At 46.5% G+C, this 14,453-nt stretch overlaps 1 protein-coding gene across 1 annotated transcript in view; it reads right to left on the bottom strand.

Annotated features, from left to right (window-relative positions):
* Nucleotides 1–14,453, bottom strand: part of LOC121578831 (putative pre-mRNA-splicing factor ATP-dependent RNA helicase DHX32) — a 51,198-nt gene that overhangs the window by 32,221 nt on the left and 4,524 nt on the right. Inside the window, 6 exon segments of the mRNA XM_041893189.2 lie at nucleotides 2,845–2,961; nucleotides 2,963–3,009; nucleotides 5,425–5,506; nucleotides 5,860–5,989; nucleotides 13,241–13,274; nucleotides 13,277–13,433. Coding sequence (XP_041749123.2) covers nucleotides 2,845–2,961; nucleotides 2,963–3,009; nucleotides 5,425–5,506; nucleotides 5,860–5,989; nucleotides 13,241–13,274; nucleotides 13,277–13,433 — 567 coding nt within the window.

Here is a 14,453-nt window from a genome sequence, read left to right as displayed (position 1 = left end):
AACGTGAAGGGAAGAGAGGGCTTGCTACATGACCATTATACCCCAGCCTGGAGAACGTGAAGGGAAGAGAGGGCTTGCTACATGACCATTATACCCCAGCCTGGAGAACGTGAAGGGAAGAGAGGGCTTGCTACATGACCATTATACCCCAGCCTGGAGAACGTGAAGGGAAGAGAGGGCTTGCTACATGACCATTATACCCCAGCCTGGAGAACGTGAAGGGAAGAGAGGGCTTGCTACATGACCATTATACCCCAGCCTGGAGGTTCAACGTGAAGGGAAGAGAGGGCTTGCTACATGACCATTATACCCCAGCCTGGAGTAACGTGAAGGGAAGAGAGGGCTTGCTACATGACCATTATACCCCAGCCTGGAGGAACGTGAAGGGAAGAGAGGGCTTGCTACATGACCATTATACCCCAGCCTGGAGAACGTGAAGGGAAGAGAGGGCTTGCTACATGACCATTATACCCCAGCCTGGAGAACGTGAAGGGAAGAGAGGGCTTGCTACATGACCATTATACCCCAGCCTGGAGAACGTGAAGGGAAGAGAGGGCTTGCTACATGACCATTATACCCCAGCCTGGAGAACGTGAAGGGAAGAGAGGGCTTGCTACATGACCATTATACCCCAGCCTGGAGAACGTGAAGGGAAGAGAGGGCTTGCTACATGACCATTATACCCCAGCCTGGAGAACGTGAAGGGAAGAGAGGGCTTGCTACATGACCATTATACCCCAGCCTGGAGAACGTGAAGGGGAAGAGAGGGCTTGCTACATGACCATTATACCCCAGCCTGGAGGTTCAACGTGAAGGGAAGAGAGGGCTTGCTACATGACCATTATACCCCAGCCTGGAGAACGTGAAGGGAAGAGAGGGCTTGCTACATGACCATTATACCCCAGCCTGGAGAACGTGAAGGGAAGAGAGGGCTTGCTACATGACCATTATACCCCAGCCTGGAGAACGTGAAGGGAAGAGAGGGCTTGCTACATGACCATTATACCCCAGCCTGGAGAACGTGAAGGGAAGAGAGGGCTTGCTACATGACCATTATACCCCAGCCTGGAGAACGTGAAGGAAGAGAGGGCTTGCTACATGACCATTATACCCCAGCCTGGAGGGTTCAACGTGAAGGGAAGAGAGGGCTTGCTACATGACCATTATACCCCAGCCTGGAGAACGTGAAGGGAAGAGAGGGCTTGCTACATGACCATTATACCCCAGCCTGGAGACGTGAAGGGAAGAGAGGGCTTGCTACATGACCATTATACCCCAGCCTGGAGAACGTGAAGGGAAGAGAGGGCTTGCTACATGACCATTATACCCCAGCCTGGAGAACGTGAAGGGAAGAGAGGGCTTGCTACATGACCATTATACCCCAGCCTGGAGAACGTGAAGGGAAGAGAGGGCTTGCTACATGACCATTATACCCCAGCCTGGAGAACGTGAAGGGAAGAGAGGGCTTGCTACATGACCATTATACCCCAGCCTGGAGGAACGTGAAGGGAAGAGAGGGCTTGCTACATGACCATTATACCCCAGCCTGGAGAACGTGAAGGGAAGAGAGGGCTTGCTACATGACCATTATACCCCAGCCTGGAGAACGTGAAGGGAAGAGAGGGCTTGCTACATGACCATTATACCCCAGCCTGGAGAACGTGAAGGGAAGAGAGGGCTTGCTACATGACCATTATACCCCAGCCTGGAGAACGTGAGGGGAAGAGAGGGCTTGCTACATGACCATTATACCCCAGCCTGGAGAACGTGAAGGGAAGAGAGGGCTTGCTACATGACCATTATACCCCAGCCTGGATGTCAACGTGAAGGGAAGAGAGGGCTTGCTACATGACCATTATACCCCAGCCTGGAGAACGTGAAGGGAAGAGAGGGCTTGCTACATGACCATTATACCCCAGCCTGGAGAACGTGAAGGGAAGAGAGGGCTTGCTACATGACCATTATACCCCAGCCTGGAGAACGTGAGGTGAAGAGAGGGCTTGCTACATGACCATTATACCCCAGCCTGGAGTCAACGTGAAGGGAAGAGAGGGCTTGCTACATGACCATTATACCCCAGCCTGGAGAACGTGAAGGGAAGAGAGGGCTTGCTACATGACCATTATACCCCAGCCTGGAGAACGTGAAGGGAAGAGAGAGGGCTTGCTACATGACCATTATACCCCAGCCTGGAGAACGTGAAGGGAAGAGAGGGCTTGCTACATGACCATTATACCCCCAGCCTGGATGGTTCAACGTGAAGGGAAGAGAGGGGCTTGCTACATGACCATTATACCCCAGCCTGGAGAACGTGAAGGGAAGAGAGGGCTTGCTACATGACCATTATACCCCAGCCTGGATGGTTCAACGTGAAGGGAAGAGAGGGCTTATCATGTAATAAATAGTTAACACATTTTGCAAGCAGACCCATCAATAGAAAAGGCTGAGTTGACATCCCTTTTGACAGGCTTTAAGCTCATTGTCATGTATATGGTCAGGGACAACAGGCCTTTCAAAACGTTTTGTCATTCCAACAGACCACGAGCCATCAGTCAAACACACTAAAGCAAATAAAAGCTAAGCGGTCAAAATAAAACACGAGACGGGGAAAGGATCTGGAATGTTGCTTTGCCATCTAAATTCAATCGAGACAAGTATGCACCACACACGATAAAAAATAGAACATTCTGAGAGAGATTCTGCAAGGACAGAGCGCCTACTTAAGGCCAGAGAGCTATGGCATGCCATCATTCAGTGCACAGCACCACCAAAAACAAGCAAGTAATCAAGTTACGGACAAAATCTGCCCACGAGATCACTGTTGAACTGTGTAAATTGTCTCACCTGAGCTGAGGCCAAGAACAACGCTACATCTCCTTCCTCCTCGGTGCGGTGGATCTCCAGGACCATTCTTAGAGCAGAGTAGAAATAGTCCTTACTACTGCAGGTCCTGTAGATGACCCTCAGCTGGACAGAGGGCTTCCAGACTGACCACCGGGACGTTACTACCTGTAATGTAGAGGACATCACTGTTAGTCCATTCCATGTTACCATTATATTGATAACTGAAATACTCACAACTCCATTCCATGTTTTACTCATGCTCTAGGAGCTAGCGATCGACAAAGTATCCCCACAGTGCCTTCAGTAAAGTTCAATAAATAATATCATGTATGTAGCTATCCCCACAGTGCTTTCAGTAAAGTTCAATAAATAATATCATGTATGTAGCTATCCCCACAGTGCCTTCAGTAAAGTTCAATAAATAATATCATGTATGTAGCTATCCCCACAGTGCTTTCAGTAAAGTTCAATAAATAATATCATGTATGTAGCTATCCCCACAATGCCTTCAGTAAAGTTCAATAAATAATATCATGTATGTAGCTATCCCCACAATGCTTTCAGTAAAGTTCCATAAATAATATCATGTAGGTAGCTATCCCCACAGTGCTTTCAGTAAAGTTCAATAAATAATATCATGTATGTAGCTATCCCCACAATGCCTTCAGTAAAGTTCAATAAATAATATCATGTATGTAGCTATCCCCACAGTGCCTTCAGTAAAGTTCAATAAATAATATCATGTATGTAGCTATCCCCACAGCGCTTTCAGTAAAGTTCAATAAATAATATCATGTATGTAGCTATCCCCACAGTGCCTTCAGTAAAGTTCAATAAATAATATCATGTATGTAGCTATCCCCACAGTGCTTTCAGTAAAGTTCAATACATAATATCATGTATGTAGCCAACCCCACAGTGCTTTCAGTAAAGTTCAATAAATAATATCATGTATGTAGCTATCCCCACAATGCCTTCAGTAAAGTTCAATAAATAATATCATGTATGTAGCTATCCCCACAATGCATTCAGTAAAGTTCAATAAATAATATCATGTATGTAGCTATCCCCACAGCGCTTTCAGTAAAGTTCAATAAATAATATCATGTATGTAGCTATCCCCACAGTGCCTTCAGTAAAGTTCAATAAATAATATCATGTATGTAGCTATCCCCACAGCGCTTTCAGTAAAGTTCAATAAATAATATAATGTATGTAGCTATCCCCACAGTGCCTTCAGTAAAGTTCAATAAATAATATAATGTATGTAGCTATCCCCACAGTGCTTTCAGTAAAGTTCAATAAATAATATCATGTATGTAGCTATCCCCACAGTGCCTTCAGTAAAGTTCAATAAATAATATCATGTATGTAGCTATCCCCACAATGCTTTCAGTAAAGTTCAATAAATAATATCATGTATGTAGCTATCCCCACAGTGCCTTCAGTAAAGTTCAATAAATAATATCATGTATGTAGCTATCCCCACAGTGCCTTCAGTAAAGTTCAATAAATAATATAATGTATGTAGCTATCCCCACAGTGCCTTCAGTAAAGTTCAATAAATAATATAATGTATGTAGCTATCCCCACAGTGCTTTCAGTAAAGTTCAATAAATAATATCATGTATGTAGCTATCCCCACAGCACTTTCAGTAAAAGTTCAATAAATAATATAATGTATGTAGCTATCCCCACAGTGCCTTCAGTAAAGTTCAATAAATAATATCATGTATGTAGCTATCCCCACAATGCTTTCAGTAAAGTTCAATAAATAATATCATGTATGTAGCTATCCCCACAGTGCCTTCAGTAAAGTTCAATAAATAATATCATGTATGTAGCTATCCCCACAGTGCTTTCAGTAAAGTTCAATAAATAATATCATGTATGTAGCTATCCCCACAGCACTTTCAGTAAAGTTCAATAAATAATATCATGCTATGTAGCTATCCCCACAGTGCCTTCAGTAAAGTTCAATAAATAATATCATGTATGTAGCTATCCCCACAGTGCCTTCAGTAAAGTTCAATAAATAATATCATGTATGTAGCTATCCCCACAGTGCCTTCAGTAAAGTTCAATAAATAATATCATGTATGTAGCTATCCCCACAGTGCCTTCAGTAAAGTTCAATAAATAATATCATGTATGTAGCTTTCCCCACAATGCTTTCAGTAAAGTTCAATAAATAATATCATGTATGTAGCTATCCCCACAATGCCTTCAGTAAAGTTCAATAAATAATATCATGTATGTAGCTTTCCCCACAATGCCTTCAGTAAAGTTCAATAAATAATATCATGTATGTAGCTATCCCCACAGTGCCTTCAGTAAAGTTCAATAAATAATATCATGTATGTAGCTATCCCCACAGTGCCTTCAGTAAAGTTCATTAAATAATATCATGTAGGTAGCTATCCCCACAGTGCCTTCAGTAAAGTTCAATAAATAATATAAGATGCCACAACCTCCATTCTTCTAATCATCTGATAATACAACAACGGGGGACCATGTGCTATTCCCCTGGAGTTGTTACTAAGTGCATCTTTTCCCATTAAAGATGGCCGTTTCACTAACCATAGTGGGCCAGGAGCCTGCCTGTCATGGAGGACACCGTCAGGATCACCGCCCTCAGGTCTGGTCTGTGGACCAGGATGTCCCTGCACAATCACAAAACTTTATTGACATGCAACAAACTAATGTTACTAGGAATTTAACTTGTGTACACAGAACTTCAAAAAAAAAAAAAAAAACATCAACATCAATCAGTGTAGATTAACATCAATTCAGAGGTGGTATTTTCTTCTTCTGTGGTTTCTGATCCAGCTACACCTTCAGCTCTCTCTCTCTGAAGCTCTGAGTTCACTTGAGATCTGACTAAAAATGATCTTGCTCACTCCTTAATCCTGCTTTCTGGAATACCCCTAAAATAGACGTATGTATATAATCCAACAGATACTATTATGCTGAATACCACTTAAGAGAGAAAGCGCCACGTCATTCCCACCATACCCGGAGCAGTCCCAGCAGTACGTCTGTGCTGACGGTCCTCTCGTGAGCCTGGTCGATGACGATGGCCCCGTAGTGCTCCAACATGGGGTCAGACATCATCTCCCTCAGCAGCAGGGTATCCGTACAGAACCTGGAGTGGGACCAGAACTGAGTTAACTAATGATGCAGGCGGTAACATCTTTCAATGTTGTTCAATACACACTATGCACTCAATGCCAGTATGGAGCGTGGAGACCAGAAGTGAGTGCCGATATACACTATATATACACAAAAGTATGTGGACGCCCCTTCAAATTAGTGGATTCGGCAATTTCAGCCACACCCGTTGCCGACAGGTGTATAAAATCGAGCACACAGCCATGCAATCTCCATAGACAAACATTGTCAGTGGAATGGCCTTACTGAAGAGCTCAGTGACTTTCAACGTGGCACCGTCATAGGATGCCACCTTTCCAACAAGTCAGTTCGTCAAATTCCTGCCCTGCTAGAGCTGCCCCCGGTCAACTGTAAGTGCTGTTATTGTAAGTGGAAACGTCTAGGAGCAACAACGGCTCAGCCGCGAAGTGGTAGGCCACACAAGCTCACAGAACGGGACCGCTGAGTGCTGGAGTGCGTATCACGTAAACATCGTCTGTCCTCAGTTGCAATACTCACTACCGAGTTCCAAACTGCCTCTGGAAGCAACGTCAGCACAATAACTGTTTGTCGGGAGCTTTATGAAATGGGTTTCCATGGCCGAGCAGCCGCACTACAAGCCTAAGATCACCATGTGCAATGCCAAGCGTTGGCTGGAGTGGTGTAAAGCTCACCGCCATTGGACTCTGGAGCAGTGGAAACGCGTTCTCCGGAGTGATGAATCACGCTTCACCATCTGGCAGTCCGACGGACGAATCTGGGTTTGGTGGATGCCAGGAGAACGCTACCTGCCCCAATGCATAGTGCCAACTGTAAAGTTTGGTGGAGGAGGAATAATGGTCTGGGGCTGTTTCTCATGGTTCGGGCTAGGCCCTTTACTTCCAGTGAACGGAAATCTTAATGCTACAGCATACAATTACATTCTAGACGATTCTGTGCTTCCAATTTTGGGGAAAAAGTTTGGGGAAGGACATTTCCTTTTTCAGCATGACAATGCCCTCGTGCACAAAGCGAGGTCCATAGAGAAATGGTTTGTCGAGATTGGTGTGGAAGAACTTGACTGGCCTGCACAGAGCCCTGACCTCAACCCCATCGAACACCTTTGGGATGAATTGGAAGGCCGACTGCGAGCCAGGCCTAATCGCCCAACATCAGTGTCCAACCTCACTAATGCTCTTGTGGCTGAATAGAAGCAAGTCCCCAGCAGCAATGTTCCAACATCTAGTGGAAAGCCTTCCCAGAAGAGTGGAGGCTGTTATAGCAGCAAAGGAGGGGGGACCAACTCCATATTAATGCCCATGATTTTGGGGAATGAGATGTTCGACGAGCAGGTGTCCACATTCTTTTGGTCATGTAGTGTTCATACCGCATGCTACTTAGTATGTAGAGATGTATTGTCTATGGATGCTAGTTGTAGTATGCTAGTGTGGTTATTGAGACATCATCTCCCTCAGCAGCATCCGTGCAGTCCCTGGAGCAGAGATCATCAGAGTTAACTAATGGAATGTTAACATGGCTGCCATAGAATGGTGTAGTGTCATGTAAATGCATCCTAATGCAGAAACCTCACTGTCCCAACTCTCTGATCCGACTTAACTAACGGTGCCAATGTCAACATCCTGTAGAATTGATCTTTCCACAGCTGCCGTTTGGCAGGAGATGATTGCTGTAGCCTGTCATTTAAAAATCGGACAATAACAGAGTAGAAACATCACGATTATTTAAATAATTGATTAGCCTACCACAACTACACCGAGGACAATATGAAAATGGAAAGCTGTTTTGTCAGGAGCCCACCCCACTGTCTGAATATGACCCCTTGGTACATTACCTCCCTGCAACATGTCACAACGTGTTACTACAGTGAAACATTTAGCATCTGTGTGCTAGCAGACACATAATGACACAGCAATAGATGATGTCCCTGTCTGTCGTGATCTGTGTGATCGAGTTTGCGTTGGCATGTAAATATTTTATTTTTTTTTATTTTTTTTTCGGGGATGGATCAGCTTAATATTGCAGATAGATTGTATCATCTATCAATGTAATTGTCTGCATCACTTCCAATCCCCCATGTTTTTTTTATTTTTATATATATACTCTCCTTTATTACTTTTCAACCCCACCATCCTTTCCCTACTTGGAGTAAATTAGTGAACAACAACGCCCAGGCCTCTACTTCCGGTCTATACTTACTATCTACACCTTATGGACAGAGTTAATTTTACAATAATTCTATATCTATATATATATATATATATATATTTATTTATTTTTTTGCTCCTGAACTTCTTCTACTCTCAACCTCTCCGATCATTTTCATGATGTCCATCCGGTTTGCTTCTAAATGCCATATCTTTCTAACTGTGCTCTTTCCCAAAAGCTCCCAACATACAACCTATATACTTATTATGGACACAGTATGCTTACATTATTAGCTATCTTTGTTATTATTTGTTGTTATTTGTTATTAGTCCCATCCTTCAACTCTATTCAATACCTCCCATCTATCTCTTAACACCATCCATATAGGATTTCTATTTGCCATATATATTTCAACCATACTGTGATGTTTTACAAAAGTTCTGAACCTTTCTATTCTCATTGCTTCTACAGATTGTGAATTAAAAATAAACATTTTTGCTAAAAGTATTATTATATTATTGATTGATTGACTATGACTTTTCAGATCACCCAGTAATGCTATCTGCAAGGTTAGTTCCAGGTAAATATTGCAATCCTTTAGCCATTCCTGGACCTGTGTCCAAAAACAAGCTACAAATGGACAGAACCAAAACAAATGATCTAATGATTCTATCTCTTCACAGCAAAATCTGCAGAGCTGGGAAGATTGTATCCCCCATATAAATAACATTCTATTGGTAGCAAGAATTTTATATAATAATTTAAATTGAAAGATTCTAATTTTTGAATCCGGTGTCGTTTTGCGTGTCAGTTCATAAACACTATGCCATGGGATCGGTACGTCAAAGATCTCTTCCCAACTATTTTGCAATCTATATGGGACTGCTGTCAATCCTTTGGTCCTTAAGTGAAACTGATATAAACTTGTATGTAAACATGTAAACTTTGCGTGTGTGCAAACCATCTGAAACGTGATAAACACGTGTGCCAGACCTGCAGCTAATGACTGGGTGGACAGCACATCTATCATTCCAGTGTTCATACGAAATCGTAACTATTTTGCACTATGGCCTATTTATTGCCTTACCTCCATAACTTACTACATTTTGCACACACTGTATATATATTTTCTGTTGTATTTTTTGACTTTATGTTTTGTTTTACCCCATATGTAACTCTGTGTTGTTGTTTTTAAATCGCACTGCTTTGCTTTATCTTGGCCAGGTCGCAGTTGTAAATGAGAACTTGTTCTCAACTGGCTTTTACCTGGTTAAATAAAGGTGAAATAAATCAAATGAAAATAAACAGTAAAGCCTTGGTGAGAAGCAGACATGAGCACAGTGTCAATGGAGCAGCATGTCTCCAGGGGGATGGTGTAGCCCTGTGATGGAGCAGCATGTCTCCAGGGGGATGGTGTAGCCCTGTGATGGAGCAGCGTGTCTCCAGGGGGATGGTGTAGCCCTGTGATGGAGCAGCATGTCTCCAGGGGGATGGTGTAGCCCTGTGATGGAGCAGCATGTCTCCAGGGGGATGGTGTAGCCCTGTGATGGAGCAGCGTGTCTCCAGGGGGATGGTGTAGCCCTGTGATGGAGCAAGCGTGTCTCCAGGGGGGATGGTGTAGCCCTGTGATGGAGCAGCGTGTCTCCAGGGGGGATGGTGTAGCCCTGTGATGGAGCAGCGTGTCTCCAGGGGGATGGTGTAGCCCTGTGATGGAGCAGCGTGTCTCCAGGGGGATGGTGTAGCCCTGTGATGGAGCAGCGTGTCTCCAGGGGGGATGGTGTAGCCCTGTGATGGAGCAGCATGTCTCCAGGGGGATGGTGTAGCCCTGTGATGGAGCAGCATGTCTCCAGGGGGATGGTGTAGCCCTGTGATGGAGCAGCATGTCTCCAGGGGGATGGTGTAGCCCTGTGATGGAGCAGCATGTCTCCAGGGGGATGGTGTAGCCCTGTGATGGAGCAGCATGTCTCCAGGGGGATGGTGTAGCCCTGTGATGGGCAGCGTGTCTCCAGGGGGATGGTGTAGCCCTGTGATGGAGCAGCGTGTCTCCAGGGGGATGGTGTAGCCCTGTGATGGAGCAGCATGTCTCCAGGGGGATGGTGTAGCCCTGTGATGGAGCAGCATGTCTCCAGGGGGATGGTGTAGCCCTGTGATGGAGCAGCATGTCTCCAGGGGGATGGTGTAGCCCTGTGATGGAGCAGCATGTCTCCAGGGGGATGGTGTAGCCCTGTGATGGAGCAGCGTGTCTCCAGGGGGATGGTGTAGCCCTGTGATGGAGCAGCATGTCTCCAGGGGGATGGTGTAGCCCTGTGATGGAGCAGCGTGTCTCCAGGGGGATGGTGTAGCCCTGTGATGGAGCAGCGTGTCTCCAGGGGGATGGTGTAGCCCTGTGATGGAGCAGCGTGTCTCCAGGGGGATGGTGTAGCCCCTGTGATGGAGCAGCGTGTCTCCAGGGGGGATGGTGTAGCCCTGTGATGGAGCAGCGTGTCTCCAGGGGGATGGTGTAGCCCTGTGATGGAGCAGCGTGTCTCCAGGGGGATGGTGTAGCCCTGTGATGGAGCAGCGTGTCTCCAGGGGGGATGGTGTAGCCCTGTGATGGAGCAGCGTGTCTCCAGGGGGATGGTGTAGCCCTGTGATGGAGCAGCGTGTCTCCAGGGGGGATGGTGTAGCCCTGTGATGGAGCAGCGTGTCTCCAGGGGGATGGTGTAGCCCTGTGATGGAGCAGCGTGTCTCCAGGGGGGATGGTGTAGCCCTGTGATGGAGCAGCGTGTCTCCAGGGGGATGGTGTAGCCCTGTGATGGAGCAGCGTGTCTCCAGGGGGATGGTGTAGCCCTGTGATGGAGCAGCGTGTCTCCAGGGGGGATGGTGTAGCCCTGTGATGGAGCAGCGTGTCTCCAGGGGGGATGGTGTAGCCCTGTGATGGAGCAGCGTGTCTCCAGGGGGGATGGTGTAGCCCTGTGATGGAGCAGCGTGTCTCCAGGGGGGATGGTGTAGCCCTGTGATGGAGCAGCGTGTCTCCAGGGGGATGGTGTAGCCCTGTGATGGAGCAGCGTGTCTCCAGGGGGATGGTGTAGCCCTGTGATGGAGCAGCGTGTCTCCAGGGGGGATGGTGTAGCCCTGTGATGGAGCAGCGTGTCTCCAGGGGGATGGTGTAGCCCTGTGATGGAGCAGCGTGTCTCCAGGGGGATGGTGTAGCCCTGTGATGGAGCAGCGTGTCTCCAGGGGGGATGGTGTAGCCCTGTGATGGAGCAGCGTGTCTCCAGGGGGGATGGTGTAGCCCTGTGATGGAGCAGCGTGTCTCCAGGGGGATGGTGTAGCCCTGTGATGGAGCAGCGTGTCTCCAGGGGGATGGTGTAGCCCTGTGATGGAGCAGCGTGTCTCCAGGGGGATGGTGTAGCCCTGTGATGGAGCAGCGTGTCTCCAGGGGGATGGTGTAGCCCTGTGATGGAGCAGCGTGTCTCCAGGGGGATGGTGTAGCCCTGTGATGGAGCAGCGTGTCTCCAGGGGGATGGTGTAGCCCTGTGATGGAGCAGCGTGTCTCCAGGGGGATGGTGTAGCCCTGTGATGGAGCAGCGTGTCTCCAGGGGGGATGGTGTAGCCCTGTGATGGAGCAGCGTGTCTCCAGGGGGATGGTGTAGCCCTGTGATGGAGCAGCGTGTCTCCAGGGGGGATGGTGTAGCCCTGTGATGGAGCAGCGTGTCTCCAGGGGGATGGTGTAGCCCTGTGATGGAGCAGCGTGTCTCCAGGGGGATGGTGTAGCCCTGTGATGGAGCAGCGTGTCTCCAGGGGGATGGTGTAGCCCTGTGATGGAGCAGCATGTCTCCAGGGGGATGGTGTAGCCCTGTGATGGAGCAGCATGTCTCCAGGGGGATGGTGTAGCCCTGTGATGGAGCAGCATGTCTCCAGGGGGATGGTGTAGCCCTGTGATGGAGCAGCATGTCTCCAGGGGGATGGTGTAGCCCTGTGATGGAGCAGCGTGTCTCCAGGGGGATGGTGTAGCCCTGTGATGGAGCAGCGTGTCTCCAGGGGGATGGTGTAGCCCTGTGATGGAGCAGCGTGTCTCCAGGGGGATGGTGTAGCCCTGTGATGGAGCAGCATGTCTCCAGGGGATGGTGTAGCCCTGTGATGGAGCAGCGTGTCTCCAGGGGGGATGGTGTAGCCCTGTGATGGAGCAGCATGTCTCCAGGGGGATGGTGTAGCCCTGTGATGGAGCAGCATGTCTCCAGGGGGATGGTGTAGCCCTGTGATGGAGCAGCATGTCTCCAGGGGGATGGTGTAGCCCTGTGATGGAGCAGCATGTCTCCAGGGGGATGGTGTAGCCCTGTGATGGAGCAGCATGTCTCCAGGGGGATGGTGTAGCCCTGTGTGTGTGTGTGTGTGTGTGTGTGTGTGTGTGTGTGTGTGTGTGTGTGTGTGTGTGTGTGTGTGTGTAACTATAACAGAAGTCCCCACAAAATAGTAAACAAACAAAAATGTTACCAACTGGGGACATTTTGTTAGTCCCCACAAGGTCAAATGCTATTTCAAGGTGGTTTAGGGTTAAGGTTAGGGAATTAGTGTTAGAATTAGGTTTAGGGTTAGGAGCTAGGGTTAGTTTAAGGGTTAGGTTTTGGGGGTTAAGGTAAGGGTTAGAGTTAGAGTTAGGGATTAGAGTTAGGTTTAGAGTTAGGTTTAGAGTTAGGGTTTAGAGTTAGGGATTAGAGTTAGGGTTAGAGTTAGGGTTAGAGTTAGGGTTAAGTTAGGGTTAGAGTTAGGGTTAGAGTTAGGGTTAGAGTTAGGGTTAGAGTTAGAGTTAGGAGTTAGAGTTAGAGTTAGGGTTAGAGTTAGAGTTAGGGTTAGAGTTAGGTTAGGAGTTAGGGTTAGGAGTTAGGGTTAGGGTTAGAGTTAGAGTTAGGGTTAGAGTTAGGAGTTAGAGTTAGAGTTAGGGTTAGAGAAAATAGGATTTCGAATGGGACTGAATCTTGTGTCCACACAAGGTTAGTTGTAGAAGACTCTCTCTATGTCTGTGTATGTGTGTGTGTGTGTCTGTGTGTGTGTGTGTCTGTGTCTGTGTCTGTGTGTGTGTGTGTGTCTGTGTGTCTGTGTGTGTGTGTTAGATCCAGACCTGAGCACAGTGTCAGTGGAGCACATGTCTCCAGAGGGATGGTGTAGCCCACTTCATGTCCAATGTTGACGTCCATCTCATCAGCCACCCTGAGGGCCAGGTCTACTGTCTGCTGTGTGTGGATCTGGGTACACACTGCCATGCCATGCTGGTACTGGGCCGACAGGCAGAACTCTGCACACCACTGGGGGATCTGACAGATAGATACATTGCATTTGATCATGTTCGACACAACAATTTCAGCCCCACGTGGGGATACACTGCACTGGTTTTATAAAAGGGCATTCATCCATCCAAGCATTATGCATTCTTGTGAATCAAATAGTCTTAACAATATTAATCCACCAGAATGACCTGACTCAAATAGTCTTAACAATATTAATCCACCAGAGTGACCTGACTCAAATAGTCTTAACAATATTAATCCACCAGAGTGACCTGACTCAAATAGTCTTAACAATATTAATCCACCAGAATGACCTGACTCAAATAGTCTTAACAATATTAATCCACCAGAGTGACCTGACTCAAATAGTCTTAACAATATTAATCCACCAGAGTGACCTGACTCAAATAGTCTTAACAATATTAATCCACCAGAGTGACCTGACTCAAATAGTCTTAACAATATTAATCCACCAGAGTGACCTGACTCAAATAGTCTTAACAATATTAATCCACCAGAGTGACCTGACTCAAATAGTCTTAACAATATTAATCCACCAGAGTGACCTGACTCAAATAGTCTTAACAATATTAATCCACCAGAGTGACCTGACTCAAATAGTCTTAACAATATTAATCCACCAGAGTGACCTGACTCAAATAGTCTTAACAATATTAATCCACCAGAGTGACCTGACTCAAATAGTCTTAACAATATTAATCCACCAGAGTGACCTGACTCAAATAGTCTTAACAATATTAATCCACCAGTGACCTGACTCAAATAGTCTTAACAATATTAATCCACCAGAGTGACCTGACTCAAATAGTCTTAACAATATTAATCCACCAGAGTGACCTGACTCAAATAGTCTTAACAATATTAATCCACCAGAGTGACCTGACTCAAATAGTCTTAACAATATTAATCCACCAGAATGACCTGACTCAAATAGTCTTAACAATATTAATCCACCAGAGTGACCTGACTCAAATAGTCTTAACAATATTAATCCACCAGAGTGACCTGACTCAAATAGTCTTAACA

This window comes from Coregonus clupeaformis, chromosome 1 (genome assembly GCF_020615455.1).
Source record: "Coregonus clupeaformis isolate EN_2021a chromosome 1, ASM2061545v1, whole genome shotgun sequence".
In the NCBI taxonomy this organism is placed as follows: domain Eukaryota; kingdom Metazoa; phylum Chordata; class Actinopteri; order Salmoniformes; family Salmonidae; genus Coregonus; species Coregonus clupeaformis.
The sequence above is the reverse complement of the archived record's forward strand: the minus strand, read 5'-3'. Positions and strand labels throughout refer to the sequence as shown.